Here is a 16,285-nt window from a genome sequence, read left to right on the forward strand (position 1 = left end):
GTAGGCCCTTAGTCATGCTCCCAGGAAAGCATTTCATCATTCAGTTGTTTTGAAATGGCATTTTTATATGGTAAAATAATGTTTTAAAATTAAGGCCAATAGTCATGAAATATTTTAGTGAGATTGTATTGCTAATGAAAAGATTATCCTAAGGGTGAAGAAGGACTGATAACTAAAAAAAAAAAGCAGCATGTTTCTTGGTAAGAAATAAACAAATATAAAACAACTTTTTGGTTTAAAATCCAGACTTTTAATCCAGTGAATGAGGCAAAACCCCCTTCCCACTCCAAAAAAATGTAATTGCGAGGATTTAATACCTTTTACTATTTTATATTTTCTCTTAGAATCAGTTCATTGGTGAAAGTGCAACACAAGGAAGTTGATCCATTAACACACATGAATGAGAAGTGAACTAAGGATTATAATTATCTGGTTAGAATCTTAGGGTTTTGTATTTTTCCCCAGAAAAACTCTCGTTCGCATTTTTACATAATCTCCCATTCAGTGACATTTTGTACCTTTTGGTCTTGTGTGTGAGAAATGACAGAAAGGGAAGGATGGGAGTAATTGAAGGAAATTCTAAAAAGTAAAATAAAAATGCACTGTAACCACTTAACTGTTCCTGGAGAGACTATGCTGCATGTGTTCTGCTGTGCACTGTTATGGATGCAGCTTTTGATTGTCTAGGCTATGCCAGCCAGAGTGAACAGAAAATATGTACAGTATGTGAGTAGCCAGTCTCTTGGCTAGATGGCACAGTTGGTCAACTCATTACCATTTGGCTTGTGGTGACTTGAGTTTATATTTGCTTTTGATCAGAATGGAATCTATTTTAAAAAGGTTTCCACTCTATTATTATTTAAAATCATTTTTATAGAGCTATAAATTGACATGGGCACTTGATAGCACTCTTTACAAACTTAAGAGCTCTTCCCCACCCTGAATGATTTACAGCCCAAGTAAGAGAAGATAGTCAAATCCAACACAAGATAAGAAGATATTGGGCAGTCCTTAGTGCGCCTGCAGCCATGTGATGACAAAATGACCACACAGAACCAATTTAATTATTGCATGGTACAGAGCAGCCAAACATCTTTAACTTGGACGAAACATGACCAGCCTTGTACTGCTGTTTTAAAAACAAAATGAAAGCAATGTTCTGGAGAACAAAATAGTTCCAATCAGTATGATGACTTCTGTGCTATAATGCCCCTCCCCAACCCTAAATATAGACACATGGTGCTCTTTTTATGATCACCGGAGCAGCCAGCACACCATCTTTCTGTGCTCGTCTCATATAATTCCTTAGCTTTAGCAGCAGAGGAAAAATAGGCCCACTTCACATACAATTAAGACTGGGATGGCTGGCTGTTTTGACATAGTAAAGATTACAGAAGAACCCGCAGAAGCAAAACCTTCATATTTTTTTTGTTCCAATCAAGAGAGAGTTTAATTTGTTAATTCTAGCTATCTACAAAATGGGTATGAATTTAGCTGGATCTCTGACTGTGCTGAGAGATGGAGGCAATGAACATGTAAAAAGTTACAAAACTGAAACGTAAAGAACCCCCCAAATCCTTGTGGTTAATCAGTTTTAACTTCTCTGTGCACATAATTATATCAAATGTCCTAGATAAAGAAAAGTGTTTAGTGGACACATCATTCTAATACACTTCATTGGTTTTGCTTGCTTGGACTGATGTACATCCAAGAAATGACACATGCATGTTTTCAGAAATGAAGTGTGTAGCTTGCTGCTCTTACTTGTACCGGGTCTCAGATATCCACTACTGGAGGAATGATTTGTCGTTGGTTCTAGTTCTGAATTCTTTGCCATTGGCAAATGGAAATATAATTTGACCTAGCCTTGTTGCCAAAATAGAAGCAAAGATTCACAGCACTAGCTGCTGACAGATCTGTTGCTTTTATAATTTGTTTGTGTTTTCTGGAGAGAGCGATTACTTTTTAGTTCAAATAATTACCCAAAGCCTCTCACATTTGGATAATTTATTTTAAACCTCTTTATACAAATGACTTTCAAATATTTTCCATCACAGAAAGAGTAGGTTGAAAATCTCTTCCTTGAATCAGACAGATATGAACTTCAAGAGCTAGAAAAAATGCAGTTGGAGAGATGGTAATACAGTGACATTTTTATGTGTACCTATTAAGCATAATGAAGGGTTGGTTGCTGGCCCTAAATTTGGAACAGTCTTTATCTAAACCCTTAATACCGAAATAGTTTCCTGTAATTACTGTGTTGCAGGGAGAACTACAGCTAGGTAAAAGGGATAAAAACTGTTACCTGTCCAATTGTATCAGCCATAATTACTGCATTTCTGAACTTCTGTTTTCACAGAGAAAATTTATTGCTATGATTGTCAAAAATAAGTAGGTTAAAAGAAGATGCAGAAGAAAATCAGAGATGAGGAATATCAAATGAATAATGTTCAGAAAATGGTTTAGTCTTAGCCTCTATTTTTTGGTGATTATTACTTTATCTCAAAGGTTTATGGATCAAATGTTTTGTTTTTTTTAAACATGCACACGATTGTTTTTATGTCGGTCAAATTTAGGATATGGAGTTATAAAATTTAGAACTGAGGATATTTTGTCAGTTTCATGTTAATATCTAATCCTGTTGTTCAGGCAAAGCATAATTAAACAGGCCTATTCAGTTCTGGGTTCTGTTTTTACTTTTTGATGGAGCGTATTTCTGCTGCTTGTTGTATGTGGATAAGGCCACAGCATTAGGACAGTGTTATCATTTGCTTGAAATTATTGTTTAGATTATATTCATTTTCAGATTGAAGGAAACTAGTTTTAATGGGTGAGGAGCAATTGTTTACAATAATTAAAATAGTTTTTCATGTCCTACATTTTGTTTTGTCTTTGTACATGGTGGTAACTTTGGGTTCCTAACCTACCAAGAAAAAATCCTGTATAATTTTCAAAGTGGTAGTGGCACTTGATTGTGGTATTTGGTCGTATTGGGCTCATATATTCAATCAAACAATAGCTTTTCCTACTTCAGGTCTGAAAAGGGAACCAGAAAAAATTGCTTTAAACATTTTGTAAAGCCGATTTGGTGTATTTCTCCTTTCCCCTCCCTATCACCTTGCTAAATGTACTTTACTTCTCCTCTTCCCCCACACCCTCACCCCCTTTAGTGTGGAATAGATTTTAAAGGGTTTTCTTTTTTAATGGTTTTTGATGACTGCTCTTGCTTTCAATAGTGATCTGCCCCAAATAAAAATGGTGAGGAGTGCCCATTACTGAGCTGTAAAAGAATGGGTTATGCAGAAAAACCATTTAGATAAAAATGTAATTTTCCCTTCCACATACAGAGCTAAGAATTAATAGTACATTCTTCCTAAGTGGGCACTCTTATTATATTTTTGCCTTAATGAAATTCTTTCCTAAACAGGAGTGTTTCATTTAAAACTTTAGAACAAAATTGATGTCTCTTTATCCCTTCAGAACTGGTGCCCCAGTTTTCAGCAGTTTTTTCTCTAGTTAAATCTTGCTGAAAAGGCTGTTACTGTAGCATATCCTGGAATTTTGTTGAAACTTTTTATACATTGGGTCCAAAGGTGTATGATTCAAATATTAGCACAGTTTGATTCTCTCTTCCTTCTTCAGGAACTAAGTTACTGTGAATTTCTTATGTATGAAATTTCGTATCTTCATTTGTGCCTTTTGGTTGATTGATCTGAATGTCAATTGTGTTCTTACCGGCTTTGTTAGGCGCACTCAGCCCATGTCCAGAAAGCAATGAAGACACCATTATGTCACTTACTCATTTTTGCAAGAAATATTACAAAAGAAGAAATACGAAAGTCAAAGGTTAGATGGTTTACTTTGTGGTCACTACCTAGTTTATTTGTGTGTGCGTGCTGGATGATAATCCATCATTTTAATAAATCTCGAGCACAGATGGTTCACTTAAATGCATTATTATACTATGAGTGCATTATTTTGTGAAAATAATACCCAGAACAATTTCTTTAAATGTCTTAAGCATCTTCAAAATGATTTTAACAAACTATTTTCCTCTTGAAATAAACAAACACCTAATGGAAAAGAAGGAAATCATTGGCTAGAGTAATCAGAAACTGTGGTGGAAAGCCCATTGAAAGAATCACTCTCTCAAAGAGTGCTTCTGAGGAACTTGTCTGTCTTCACTTTTGAGGTGTTTACTGTTTGGCTGGTCTGTTATTGCTCTTGTTTTCTCATTATTTAAGTAGCACAAGGCCAGTGGTCCCCAGGAAGGATTGTTGTAGTGGCTCTTGTGCCAAGTAGATCAGTGCAGTACATCCCACTAGTATTTTTGGTCACTAGCCTGTGGGGCATGGCTGAGAGTAGTAAATCTGTGCCGGATTAGTCTCCATTGAACACAACAGAAGATTTTATGCAGTTTGGAGGTGTGCACGCACACCCACCCACACACCCCAATTTTGGGTGACAGTAATTCTTTTCCTCTACTAGCATTTGCTGTTTTCTTTTTAGGGCATTTATGTCACAACCAGACCCTGATGTGCTGCTGTCATTAACTCTGGCTTCATGCGGTCATGGGTCATTAGCCAGTGTATGTGAAAGCCAAGGTATTTTTTCTTCCCTGTGACAGCTTTTCCTTGGATTAGAAGGAGCAGTTCCCTGATATGAGTGAGTAATGGTCATTCTTCCATTGATGTAGGTATTCATAAGACAAGCAAGCACATTTGGGTTATAATAGCTTTCCGGCAACCATGCAATAGTCATAAATAACCAGTCTCGGGCAATAGAAAATTAGACCTTATAGTAATGCTTTTAACATTTTCTTTTTTTAATAAAGGTAGGTGAATATCACAATAGGGAATTATATTTTAGGAGTGGGACTAATGGAAAAAGCCCCCTGCTTCAAGCAGATTTTCACTGCTCACACTTACATAGAAAAAAGCATTTAATTAAAAACTTGTTTGGCAATGTTCTGATGAGTATTATTAACACACAGTCTATATTTAACAAATATTCATGATTAAAAAAGAATAGGAGTAAATATACCTCAATGCCCCAGACTTCTCACAAAATAAAAATCTACATAAGCAATATCTTTTAGGCAGCCTCTCGGAATATCTGTTGGGAGAAGCGTGTCTTCAGGTGTCTTTTTCTTTACTGCAAATTGTTTTTCTTATGATGCATTAGATACAGCAAAAGAGACTTCCTTGTTTTGCAGAGAACCTGCCCTCTGAAATATTTCAGTACTAGACTTATAAACCAACAGCAGACTTAATGTCGATAATACTGGTTAGAAAATACATAGAGCTGCAAATTTTATAAGAACTAGCAGTTCTGTTGCAGTGGCCCTGCAATTGGGGTCTTTATTAACTTCCCTGCCCTTGCCCAATGGTGGGCTTCAATTCAGTTTTTGCTCTTCCACCTATATTCAAAGGGTCAGATCCTGTTCCCATTTAGGTCAGTGGCAGAACGCTCATTGACTCTAATATTATAGGATCAGATACAAAGAGAAGAGGAGGTGGGGATCCTGTTTGTTCAAATTTATTAGTCTTTTAAAAATTTTATTTTAATTTACAGTTATTCCTCAATTACTTAAATATATTCAGAATAGCCTTGACACTTATCTGATTTATTTTAGTTTCATAATAGTAAAAATGTGTATAGTCTGCAACTGGGCATATCTCTCAGACAAAAGAATAAAATGTTGCAGTTTTGGTGACAACTAAAGAACCCTATACAGAAGCAACTGCCAAAGCTTGACAAAATGTAATGCCTCTTTCTTGAGGTGTCAACAGCGCTTTATTCAAAACCTTTCATCTGTCTTCAAACCCAGTGGGGAGGGAAATTCTACATTCACTAAAAATAAATAAATTTAAGAAATCCTCCCTGTATATAAACAGTATTTTCCAAGAGTCTCCTCCCCACCAAGACTCTTGCTTTACCAACTGAAAAAGGTAGAAATCAGAAAACTGTGGGTTAATCTATTCGACAGGATACAGTTTGGTAGACCTAATTTGCAAAGAATAAACTATTTGTTGAATAGTTTCCCCCCTCCATTTGCATATTAGCGGTAAAGCGATAACAGAACTCTAGAATTAAAGATTCAAAATTTCTTCAGTAAATAATTATTGGTTTGCAGATTGTGAATTTGCAAGTATTTGTGATTCTCAATTAGTGTTCAGTCTTGGTTAGCTATGTAAATCACTTAGCATTGTTTGTTCTTTGACTGGAGGATGTATGTACCTAACTAGAACACTAGTTAGGTATTTTTGTGTGTAATATTTACAGTTACAAATCATGCTGTTGACTAGTTAGATTTTCCAATCTATGAAAAGAAAAATACTACGTAACTTAGGTAATTTACCAACACAATTTGAGGTACAGGTTATATATTCAATTGTATAAGTTCCAGTTTCGTTTCATTTTGTGTGATTCATGTAGCCAGTACAGTTCAGATTACAAATCATGTATTTTGCAATCAAATATGTAATTCACTGAAAGCAAATTTTGAGAATTTAAGTTTTTTAGTTTAACATTTGCTCTTTGCAAGTATTGTGACATTGAAGCATGAGCTCTTGAATGTTGTGGAAAATGAAAATAAAAAGGTCACAAAAATGGTTGAATCAAAATAATTTTAATTTAAACATTTGTGAATAACTATTTCCGATGCTTGCTCAACTCTAGTATTTGAAGGTGTATAGCAGGGGTAGGCAATCTATGGCAAGCGTGCTGAAGGCGGCACACGAGCTGATTTTCAGTGACACTCACACTGCCCGTGTCCTGGCCACTGGTCTGGGGGGGCTCTGCATTTTAATTTTAATTTTAAATGAAGCTTCTTAAACATTTTAAAAACCTTATTTACTTTACACACAGCAATAGTTTAGTTATATATTATAGACTTATAGAAAGAGACCTTTTAAAAATGTTAAAATGTATTACTGGGACATGAAACGTTAAATTAGAGTGAATTAATGAAGTCTCGGCACACCACTTCTGAAAGGTTGCCGACCTTGGTGTATAGTGTAGTATAGAGCGTATGTTACATCTGAAGTATCCCAAAACATGCTGCTATTAGTGAATATTTATATTACCTTAGTGGTCTGAGGTATTGATATTGGCATCCCATTGTGCTAGCTAGTGTATAAACACACACAAATATGCAGTTCTTGACTATGCAGACTCTCAACATGCAGTAAATATCCTTGCACAGCTCTGTTCTTCCCCCTGCTCCATTCCCAAAAACAGTGGTTCTAGGACTTGTGCAGCCACTTTGTTGTTGCAAAATGCCATGCTTTACATTTCCTAAGAAGAGTCAAACAGAGCGCTTGTCTTCTAGATTTTAGTGCATTTCTCCCCACTTTTTGACTAGCTCTAGTCCTTAGAACTAGTGTGCTTTGCAGTCTTGTGAGTCACCTGCTTACCCTTTGAGAATGATGCATGGAAGTACAGACCTGACAGGCACTGTAGTCTGTGTTCAAATTAGGTTTTGGTGGGGTTTTTTTTAAGGGTAACTTCATGGCTCAAAGGGTTGGGTATGGGCTACAGGACCTTTCCCCTTTAGATCACCAGGTCAACTCCAGTCCAGGTCAATAGTGACCAAAGTCATTTCCATCTGAATCATGTTTGTTTGACTTATGTGAAACGTGTTGGTGGTCTGTCTCCTTCTTGATGGACAAGTGTGCACATCACAAAGCCACTACGAATACTGACATTAACTGACACTCTTGTTGACAGTCTCAGCAGAGAGGCCAAAGACTGAATGGGCCAAGGACTCTAAACTACCCTCTACCTCCTACTAGCTGTCCCTCCAGGTCAGGGGTGAGGCAAACTGGTGAGGAAGGGTTTTGAGAAGCTTGTCTGTTGTGTGATGTTCCCTGTTCCATGGCTTGAAATCTGGCCTCCTGAACCAGCATGACATTTATATTAAAACTAAGCAGAACAATGTTTTAAAACTAGGCTTGGAAGGATTATTTTTTTACTGTAAACGAATATCAATTTAATTGTACACCCCCCCCCCAGACTGACAAAATATTTCTATTGATCATCAACATTTACAGATAGGCAAAGTAAGAAAAATGCTGCTTGAGAACTTCAGAGTTTGATTTAAGGGTATTTACTTTGTATATTTTGGCACATGATGTTGACATTTTGTGTGTGAATGGTTATAAAGCTAACTTTTTGAATGACCAGTGTCAACTGTCATTAATTATTTTGACCCTCCCATTGTCTGATTCTGCATAATTTCCTGCAAATGTAAATTTTTAAGTAAATAACAATAGAAAAAAAATCTTTAAACCCATAATTTTGAAGTGAAAAATTACATCGCTAAAAGTAAAACAAAGCTTAAAAATAAATGTTGATATTATCTGTAGAAATTAGTGTGTGTGCGTGTGTGTATATGTATGTGTGTATATATATATATAAAAATAAATAAAATAAAAAAATCGAATTCTGCCAAACCTATTTAAAATCAAGGTAGATGCAACAAATGATCTGAAGTCATAAGAGAACTCGCTAAGAATATTCTTAAAAAGATTAAAAGAAAAAAAAACCACAACCTTCAGGCAGGAACTGGAGTATGAAGTTTCAGCTCAGTGCAAATAAAAATTGCCTGGGTCTGTGGTTGCTCCAGGTGTGTTGGGTCCATGAATGAGGTTGGAGCTAATGGGGTGGTGGTACGGGTAGCCAGAGCCGTGAAAACTGGAAGGTACTGGGAGTACATTAGGGCTAGACCCTCTAGTGCCTGAGCTATAACCTCTTTAGAAACAGGTCTTCTAATACAATGGCGAGGGCTCCAGAGCCTGCATGGGGCCTGTGGCACCATAACCTGTCTGATGACAATTCTGTATTTGCATATTTTCATTGTCAGAGTAAAAATGCATCTGCTTAATATGAATTTTGCTGCATAAGTTTAAATACAATTACATCTCAAAATAATCCTTTAATTGGGGTTTGCCTATTAAATCTCATTCGATAAATTCTTTCTTTATCTTTAAATCCTGGTAAGGTTTTTGAGCAGGGATTTTTGTTCCCTAGGGTTCTTCAAACACTAAAAAGAACCCACTGTGTCTTTAAACTCTTATATCTCCAGAACCTCCCTTACGAAGGAGAAGCGGGGAAAGGGGCCCTCTCAGGATTAATTAAACAAACGTCTAGCCGGGCATGCTTCAGGTTTTTACCGCTAAACGTCTACCCCTCACCCAAGTCAGTTGCTGCTGCTTCTTATTTTATTATTTAATCACAGCCATTAAAGGAAATTTGAGAGATATCCCTGTTCTTCTCCAGTGCTCCTCTATCTATCTGCCCAGCCTGTTTGTTTGTGTATGGTTAAGTTTGTAGCCAGTGAGAAGCAGAGTGGAAATGTCAGGGGTCAGACTGCAGGCAGGCAGGGGAGCAGTCAGGGCGGCTTCAGCTGCAGTCTGAGTTTCTGAGAAATCAGAGATGTGTTCCAGAAAAGGTTAACTCTTTCCAGCACAGCTGCCTCTCTACTCAAGGAGAACTGAAGAATGTGTATAGTAGCAATAATCTGACTTGAACTAGTTTATCATCAGATTTTGAGTTGCTTTTATGTCTGTCACTGATATCCACAAAGGTACAAACAGACTTTTTTTTACAGACTTACCATCTATTTTATGTTGAATAGATCAGCTTTTTTTCAGGCCTCTTGCCTCAGTCAGCAGGCCTAAGAATTTGCCTACCTTGACAGCATTGTGTCTGGAGAATATGTCTGCATGGATCCTGGCATCTAAGAAGGAAACTGCAGAAAAACTTCACTGTGTTGCCCTTCTAAATCAACAAGAGCCAGTGGACATACAACTTGCTGCGCAAGTCTTGCAGTAAACAAAGCAGTATATGTGCCATAAAGGACATAACTGCCTTTTAATTTTTTTTTTTTCAGTCTTCCACTCAACATCCCTGAAGGTTGTGATGCGCCAGCCCTCAGAAAGACCACGGTCAAGTGCCAGTTTAGTCAGCCTACCGACCTTCTTTCCCACTAACATGTAGTCTTGAAGTTGTGTATGTTGTGCTGGCTTCAGTGTGTACAGTCATTAGTAAACAACTGACCAGTTACTCAGTGGAGTCCTTCGAACATTCTGAATGAATGAACCACAGTGTCCCATGTCTGCACCATCCCATTTGCAGGGAAAGGAATATTTAACTCCACTATGCTCTTGTTATGTTGGGTCAATACCAGGTTTTACACAGCACAGGTTGTCTGTAAATTCCCTTGAGTGAAATCCTAGCTACACTGAGGTCAGAGGGAGTTTTGCCATTGATCAATGGGGCCAGGATTTTACCCCCATATTTAATAGCCATCATGATTTCACTTAGACCCACACGTTGGTCTTGTAGTTGCTTGGTTGTAATAGTATTGGCAGTCCTGCTGGGGTGACAGACTGGATTAAGGTCTGCTAGATTTTTCTTCTTGCACTGCTCTGGCAAAGTCAGGAGCCACAAACAATACACTACAGGAGCAAGTCAAAATGGTGGCACTGTGAGGTGTGACATACTCTTCCTAATGTCCTCATTATACTGATTTTGATGATGTTGGCCCCAGGCTTTAAACTTTGTGTACACTTGGTTTGAGTGCGCTTGTTTGCACATGCATACTTTGCGGACCAGGAAGGCTGTTAAGTTGTCAAATGTTAGCATAGAACTAAAAATTGCGTTTACAAGGGTAGGCTATTTTCTTTACTCTAAAATACGCAGTCACTTTTAAAAGTAGTTATGAATATGCCAAAGCAGTACACTCCACTGTAGCTTTTCAGAGTTAATTGTATCCTTCATACACACAACAGTTAGGATAGTCATGCTACAGCTCCACTTCTAATGGCTCCCTGCTATGCCTAGACTGGGTGTGATGAATTGAGACTGTCTGTACAATTTATGTGAATTATGAACTCTGTGTGCCTGTGTCAGGCTGCAAATTCCATTTTGAATGTGCAATCTGTTGCCTTCTCTATGGTCTGTTTGCCTCTGTGTTGGGCTGGAACTCCAAAGGCTGGTGGCAAAAGAGTGACAGAGAATAGTTGATGCTGAGTACCCTCTTGTTGAAATCTAGTCACATGAGACAAAAGTCTGGTCCTTGCCCAGAAGTATTGGTAGGGGAGTGGGGGATGGGTGTTGCCTTGGCAACAGTGCCCCTGGCAGGGGTTCGGGCATAAATGGGGAAGCTGGCAAGAGTGCACATCACCTGACATAGGGTGGTTTTAAAATTGTAGAGTCTGCTTGGGGGCCTTCTCTCTGGGCACTTGCCATGTGGCAGCCTGCCTGAGGCAGAGGGCATCCTGACTGCTGGGACACAAGTGATCCCTAAGCATTCCCAAGAGAAAAGTGAGCTAGTGAGGGGCATTGTGGTTTCAGAGGTTTGTTTTATATGGTCTGTACTTTCCTTTACTTTTACACGATGAAGGATAAAAAAGCACAAATGTGTTAGACTCTGTGCCAAGTTTTCTGAATGCATCACATCTACTGCGTGCCCCGGAGAGAGTTAAACGGAAAGCCAGATGCTTCACACCTTTAGGGTGGCGCTCCGGAAGGGGGTGTGTTTAAGTAACTGGAGTATGTAAGGGTTCAGTGCTGATCTGGGCTCCTAGCGCAGGTGCCTGAGCTCCATTTCTGAGAAGGGGTGAGAGACTGAGCGTCAGTGCCCAGGGAATATGCCAGAGAGGCCAAGGGAGGAACCAGGGCTGCAGCCTGCTGCGGCTCTAGAAGCGTAATACACCGCAGGGGAACCAGATTAGAGTTTTGGACTCCTCTCACAGCCCTCCTCGGGGGTGACCGGCTGGGAGCTCTCTAGAGTTTGTGACACTGGGGCTTACCAACACCCGTGGTGATGCAGGTGCCATTCCCCAGTGTATGTTTGGAGACCTGGGCACGCTGAGGTGGGTTGAAAAAGTGATACGTCTCTCACTTTTAATCTTATTTACATATAGTATTTGCTCTAAAATTCCCCCTCCCTTGTGTTAGTTGTTTAATGAAAGTTGTGGCACTTGGCTAAGCCTTGGGGAGCATGTATCAGAGGAGTGCAGGAAATGAGGTGGGGGTCAACCACTAGGAGCAGGGTGATCACAATAGAAACCCAAACCTTGAAATGCAGTGGGGTTGTCTGTGTAGGGTTACCATAGTTCAGGTTCCAAAATGAGGACACGGTGTGGGGAGAGGGTACCTGCGGTTGGGGCACTCATTGGAGGCTGGGGGGGCAGTGTTGGTCCCTGTGACAGTGGCAGGGCGGCTGGTGCAAGCCCTGGATGCAGAGACAGCCGCCAGTCAGCGCTTCCCTGTGGGACCCCACCCCCTCCCCAGGGCTGGGAGTTAGGAGCTGGGTGACGGGATCTGGCAGCTGCGGCTGCAGGGGAATGGGCCAATCAGCTGCGGATGCAGGGGAGGAGCCAGTTGGAAAGCAGACCAATTGGGGCTCTTTCTGAGCTGCAGCCTCTGCTCTGCAAAAAGCTCGGACATTGTCTGTTGTTTGAAAAATCCCCACGGACAGAGGACGGAGGCTCAAAAAAGAGGCTTTATCTGGGAAAACCTGAATGTATGGTAATCCTAAGTCTGTGCCTCTGTTATGAATTCCATAAAGCACATGTCTGCAGCCCTCCCGATGCCTGGGCTGAATAGCTAGATAGATCTGATAGTTCTGCTTCCTAAATGTAGACATTTAATGCCTGCATAGATTCTCTGTAATCCCAGAAGCCAGCTTGGACTTTGTGTGGTTAGGTGTTGATGTTGATTTCAGTATTTAAATACTCAAACTACACTTAACCCAAACAGTTCTACACTTTTCTGTTGTGCTTAGTAGGCTGTGCATATTATAGGGCACCTCAAATCTCGGACTTGTGTGGAATGGTCATAGCCAGATTCAGAAATGTACAGAATCTAACCAAATTCAAGCCCATGGTAAAAATGGACTCTTATCTATTGAGAGCCAAAATGGCACCTGGGTCATAAAGGAAATCTTAATAACTTTAACTCCTATATGAATGGTCCATGTGAGGCTGCCAGAAATACTATTTGATTTTGATGTTTCAGCCTGACAGCGTTCCATTTATTGATTCCACACTTTTTACCTGGCATTTCTGTGTGGCAGTTCTGGGGAGGAGGACCCATGTCACCTCATTACTTTAAAGCAGAAATGTAGTGCCACCTGGTAAATGCCAAATTTAATTGCATTTAGTTATCACTGATAAACCCCCTACATTTTATTTGCAATTATTTTGGGAGATTTGTCTACAGAAAGTCAAAGGCCTTATGATTGGAAGGAGAGCTGGATCAGTGTCTTTCTGGTTTGCAGGTAGATGGGACTGTGTCCCAGATACAATCTCCTGGCACATCTCCCTGATATGCTGGTCTTGGAAACCCTATACAGTGACTCCTTGCTTAACATTCTAGTTATGTTCCTGAAAAATGCGACTTTAAGTGAAATAATGTTAAGCGAATCCAATTTCCCCATAAGAATTAATGTAAAGCTGGGGGGGTGGGGGTTAGGTTCCAGGGAATTTTTTTTCACCGGACAAAAAACTAATATATATACACACACAGTATACGTTTTAAACAAACAATTTAATACTGTTCACAGCTATGATGATTGTGAAGCTTGGTTGAGGTGGTGAAGTTAGAGGGTGGAAGACGGTGGGATATTTCCCAGGGAATGCCTTGCTGCTAAATGATGAACTAGCACTCGGCTGAGCCCTCAAGAGTTAACACGTTGTTAATGTAGCCTCGCACTCTACAAGGCACCAGGAATGGAGGGGAGGGGAGATAGCATAGCAGACAGAGACAGACACCTTGTGTGTGGGGGAGAGAGAGAAATGCACACTGCATTGTCTTAAGTGCATTGTCTTTTTAAGTGGCTCAGGAAGTTGAGACAGCAGCTGCTGCCGCAGGCTCTCTCTGTCTCTCTCTGCCCGTGTCCTCACCCTGCTCTATATGGAGAAGGGGTGAGCAGGGGGGAGGGGGACACCCTGACATTAGCCCCCCCCCCAACAGCAAGCAGGGGGCTTGGGGAGCAGCTCCAAGGCAGAGGGCAGGAGCAGCTCATGGCAGTGGGGGGAGGGACAGCTGAACTGCCTGGCAATTGATAGCCTGCTGGGTGGCTGCAGTACAGGGAACTTAGGGGAGCTGATGAGGGGCTGCTGGTCCACCCTGATTCCAAGCCCCCACCAGCTAGCTCCAAAGGCTGCTCTTTCTGCAATCAGTGGACAAAGCAGGAGGCTGCCAAACGACGTTAGAAGGGAGCATTGCACAACTTTAAACGAGCATGTTCCCTAGTTGATCAGCAATGTAACAACAAAACAACGTTAACCGGGACGACTTTGAGGAGTTACTGTAGTTGATTTTGGTTCAAGTGGTGAGTGCTTGAGGAGAAAACATAATAAAGCTCTCTGAGTTTGTTTCCGCTGAGCTTGCTCCCCTTAACAGCTGCCTGTGCCTGCCCTGTTGCAATTTTGAGAGTTAGCTATGTGGACTCCATGGAGATATGGCTATTGGAGAAAAAATAGGCTTATTTTCTTCCCCTTACTCTGCAATGAAACCCTCGGACCTGGTTAACAAATTCCATTTTTTTAAAAGTGAATTTCTGTCATGTGAAGGAGGGCCACAGATAACTGCATACTTCTGTCTGATCGTTTTTCATTTCCTTTTCAGAGAGATTTAATATAAAAATGTTCAATACAAACAAACCTTAAACCACATCAGTTTGAGCTTCAGCTACCTTGCCCGTCAGATCTTCCCATCCATTTCACCTGGCTGTTTCGAGATGGACCAGTGCTTGGTGATGTTGCCTCCATCTCCTTTCCTGTGTTGCAGCCAAGCTGTGCATATTAAATTTGGGATTTTTAGCTACTTAAAATAGCTGGAAAATGACTAACAAAAACACACCTAAAAATGCATGTTAAAACAAAAGCCATCGCTGTGCCCTGCCACCTATTGCCTTCTAGCTGCGTGAATGGTGTATATCAGTAGCATACATCCATGCAGTCTGTGTTGTGGTAGATTCCCAGCCTTTGTATTTGTGTCTGGTCTGGTTACTTTTCCTTGCTATGTTGAGTGGTGAAATTGATTGAACTCCTTTTGATTTTAGGGCAGACTGTGTGTTTGCTAGGGACTCACTGTATAACCTGCTTCTTCTGAGAAAACAAATGACTGTGGAGGCCCCCTAAAGAGGATTGGGAGATATTTCAAGGTAATACTAAAAAATAAATGGGACAAAAATGGCTAAAGGCACTCTACACTTTCCTTTAGTTTATTGTAAGCCTGTTGTGAACCACAATTATATATTCACAAATATGCCTGTGCAGCTTAACCCAGACTCTTCACACAAATGGTCGTCACCTCATGGCATTTGAAGAGCTGAGTTGCGCAAGGTTCACGGGAGCTATAGCCTTTGCCTGTGGCAGTTGTGTATTGCAGTCTCTTGTGATTGTGAATTATGGGAATGGCAGAGGCGCCTACAGGAGTTGCAGGCAGAACTGGGGAAAACATTGAGAGGTGTGGGAGGGACTGAAAGGAAATCCAGAAACACGTGGAAAACTTTTCTTCAGTAGCCAGTGTACTCGAGACACCTGCTCTAATGATTAGAATAAACATTGTGCCCAACTCCTCCAGGCCTGGGAGACGTGCAGTACCACAGAAAAGGAAGAATGGGTAATAATGTGATTCATTTTTACTCTAGGTTAATATGAGCTCATTTAATTTGTGTCCTAAAACTAAGCAGCCACAAACTCCCTTGAAAGGAGTCTCTCACCTTTCCCTTCAATTTACTTAAGGAAAGTAGTGATTTCAATATGTAATGTGCAGGGTTCACAGTCTCCTACTTAGCGTTGCCATATCTGCATTTCCAGCAATTATGTAGAAGCTGCTTTATGAATCTGGGGAGAATAAGCTGAAATGTACATTTCTCTCTGTGCATAATGACCATTTATTTGTTGCTGTTACCAACTCCATTAATACACTCACTTCCCTTGCCAGTGTGAGTGGGCAGTTTAATGCTATTTTTGGAAGTTCATTCTGTGCACTGAAGCCCACATTAGACTGAAGGTAATATTAGTACTTTTGACCTGTGTGTCCTCAAGATGAAATGAGCTGCAGCAAAGCTTACCAAAATAATACGACTGGTTATAGAATGAACTGACTGTTAAAGTAAATATTGCTCTTTCAGTTACCATTTTCTGACTGGTGCTAATGGTTATGGCTGTGCTCTAGCCTGCAGGCCAGAGTTCACAAGCCAGCACTGGGCCCTCTTTTAATTTCACACATATTAAAGTAATTTAATAACCAAAAAAAGCAC

General features: G+C 40.2%; 1 protein-coding gene across 7 annotated transcripts in view; it reads left to right on the forward strand.

The window, feature by feature from the left end:
- The window catches only part of MN1 (MN1 proto-oncogene, transcriptional regulator), a 193,127-nt gene that overhangs the window by 11,945 nt on the left and 164,897 nt on the right, over positions 1–16,285 (forward strand). Inside the window, exons 2-3 of one of the 7 annotated variants that reach the window (XR_006573932.1) lie at positions 3,748–3,846; positions 15,080–15,181. The exons of 4 other annotated variants lie outside the window; for them this stretch is intronic. Coding sequence is in view for 1 of the 3 variants with exons in the window: in XM_044990344.1 (XP_044846279.1) it covers positions 3,748–3,846 (99 nt within the window). In the remaining 2 variants the exon portion in view is untranslated. The remainder of the gene's footprint in view (positions 1–3,747; positions 3,847–15,079; positions 15,182–16,285) is intronic. 2 more of the 7 variants (XM_044990344.1, XR_006573933.1) reach the window with 2 other exon arrangements.

The sequence above is a fragment of the Mauremys mutica genome, chromosome 16 (genome assembly GCF_020497125.1).
Source record: "Mauremys mutica isolate MM-2020 ecotype Southern chromosome 16, ASM2049712v1, whole genome shotgun sequence".
NCBI lineage: Eukaryota > Metazoa > Chordata > Testudines > Geoemydidae > Mauremys > Mauremys mutica.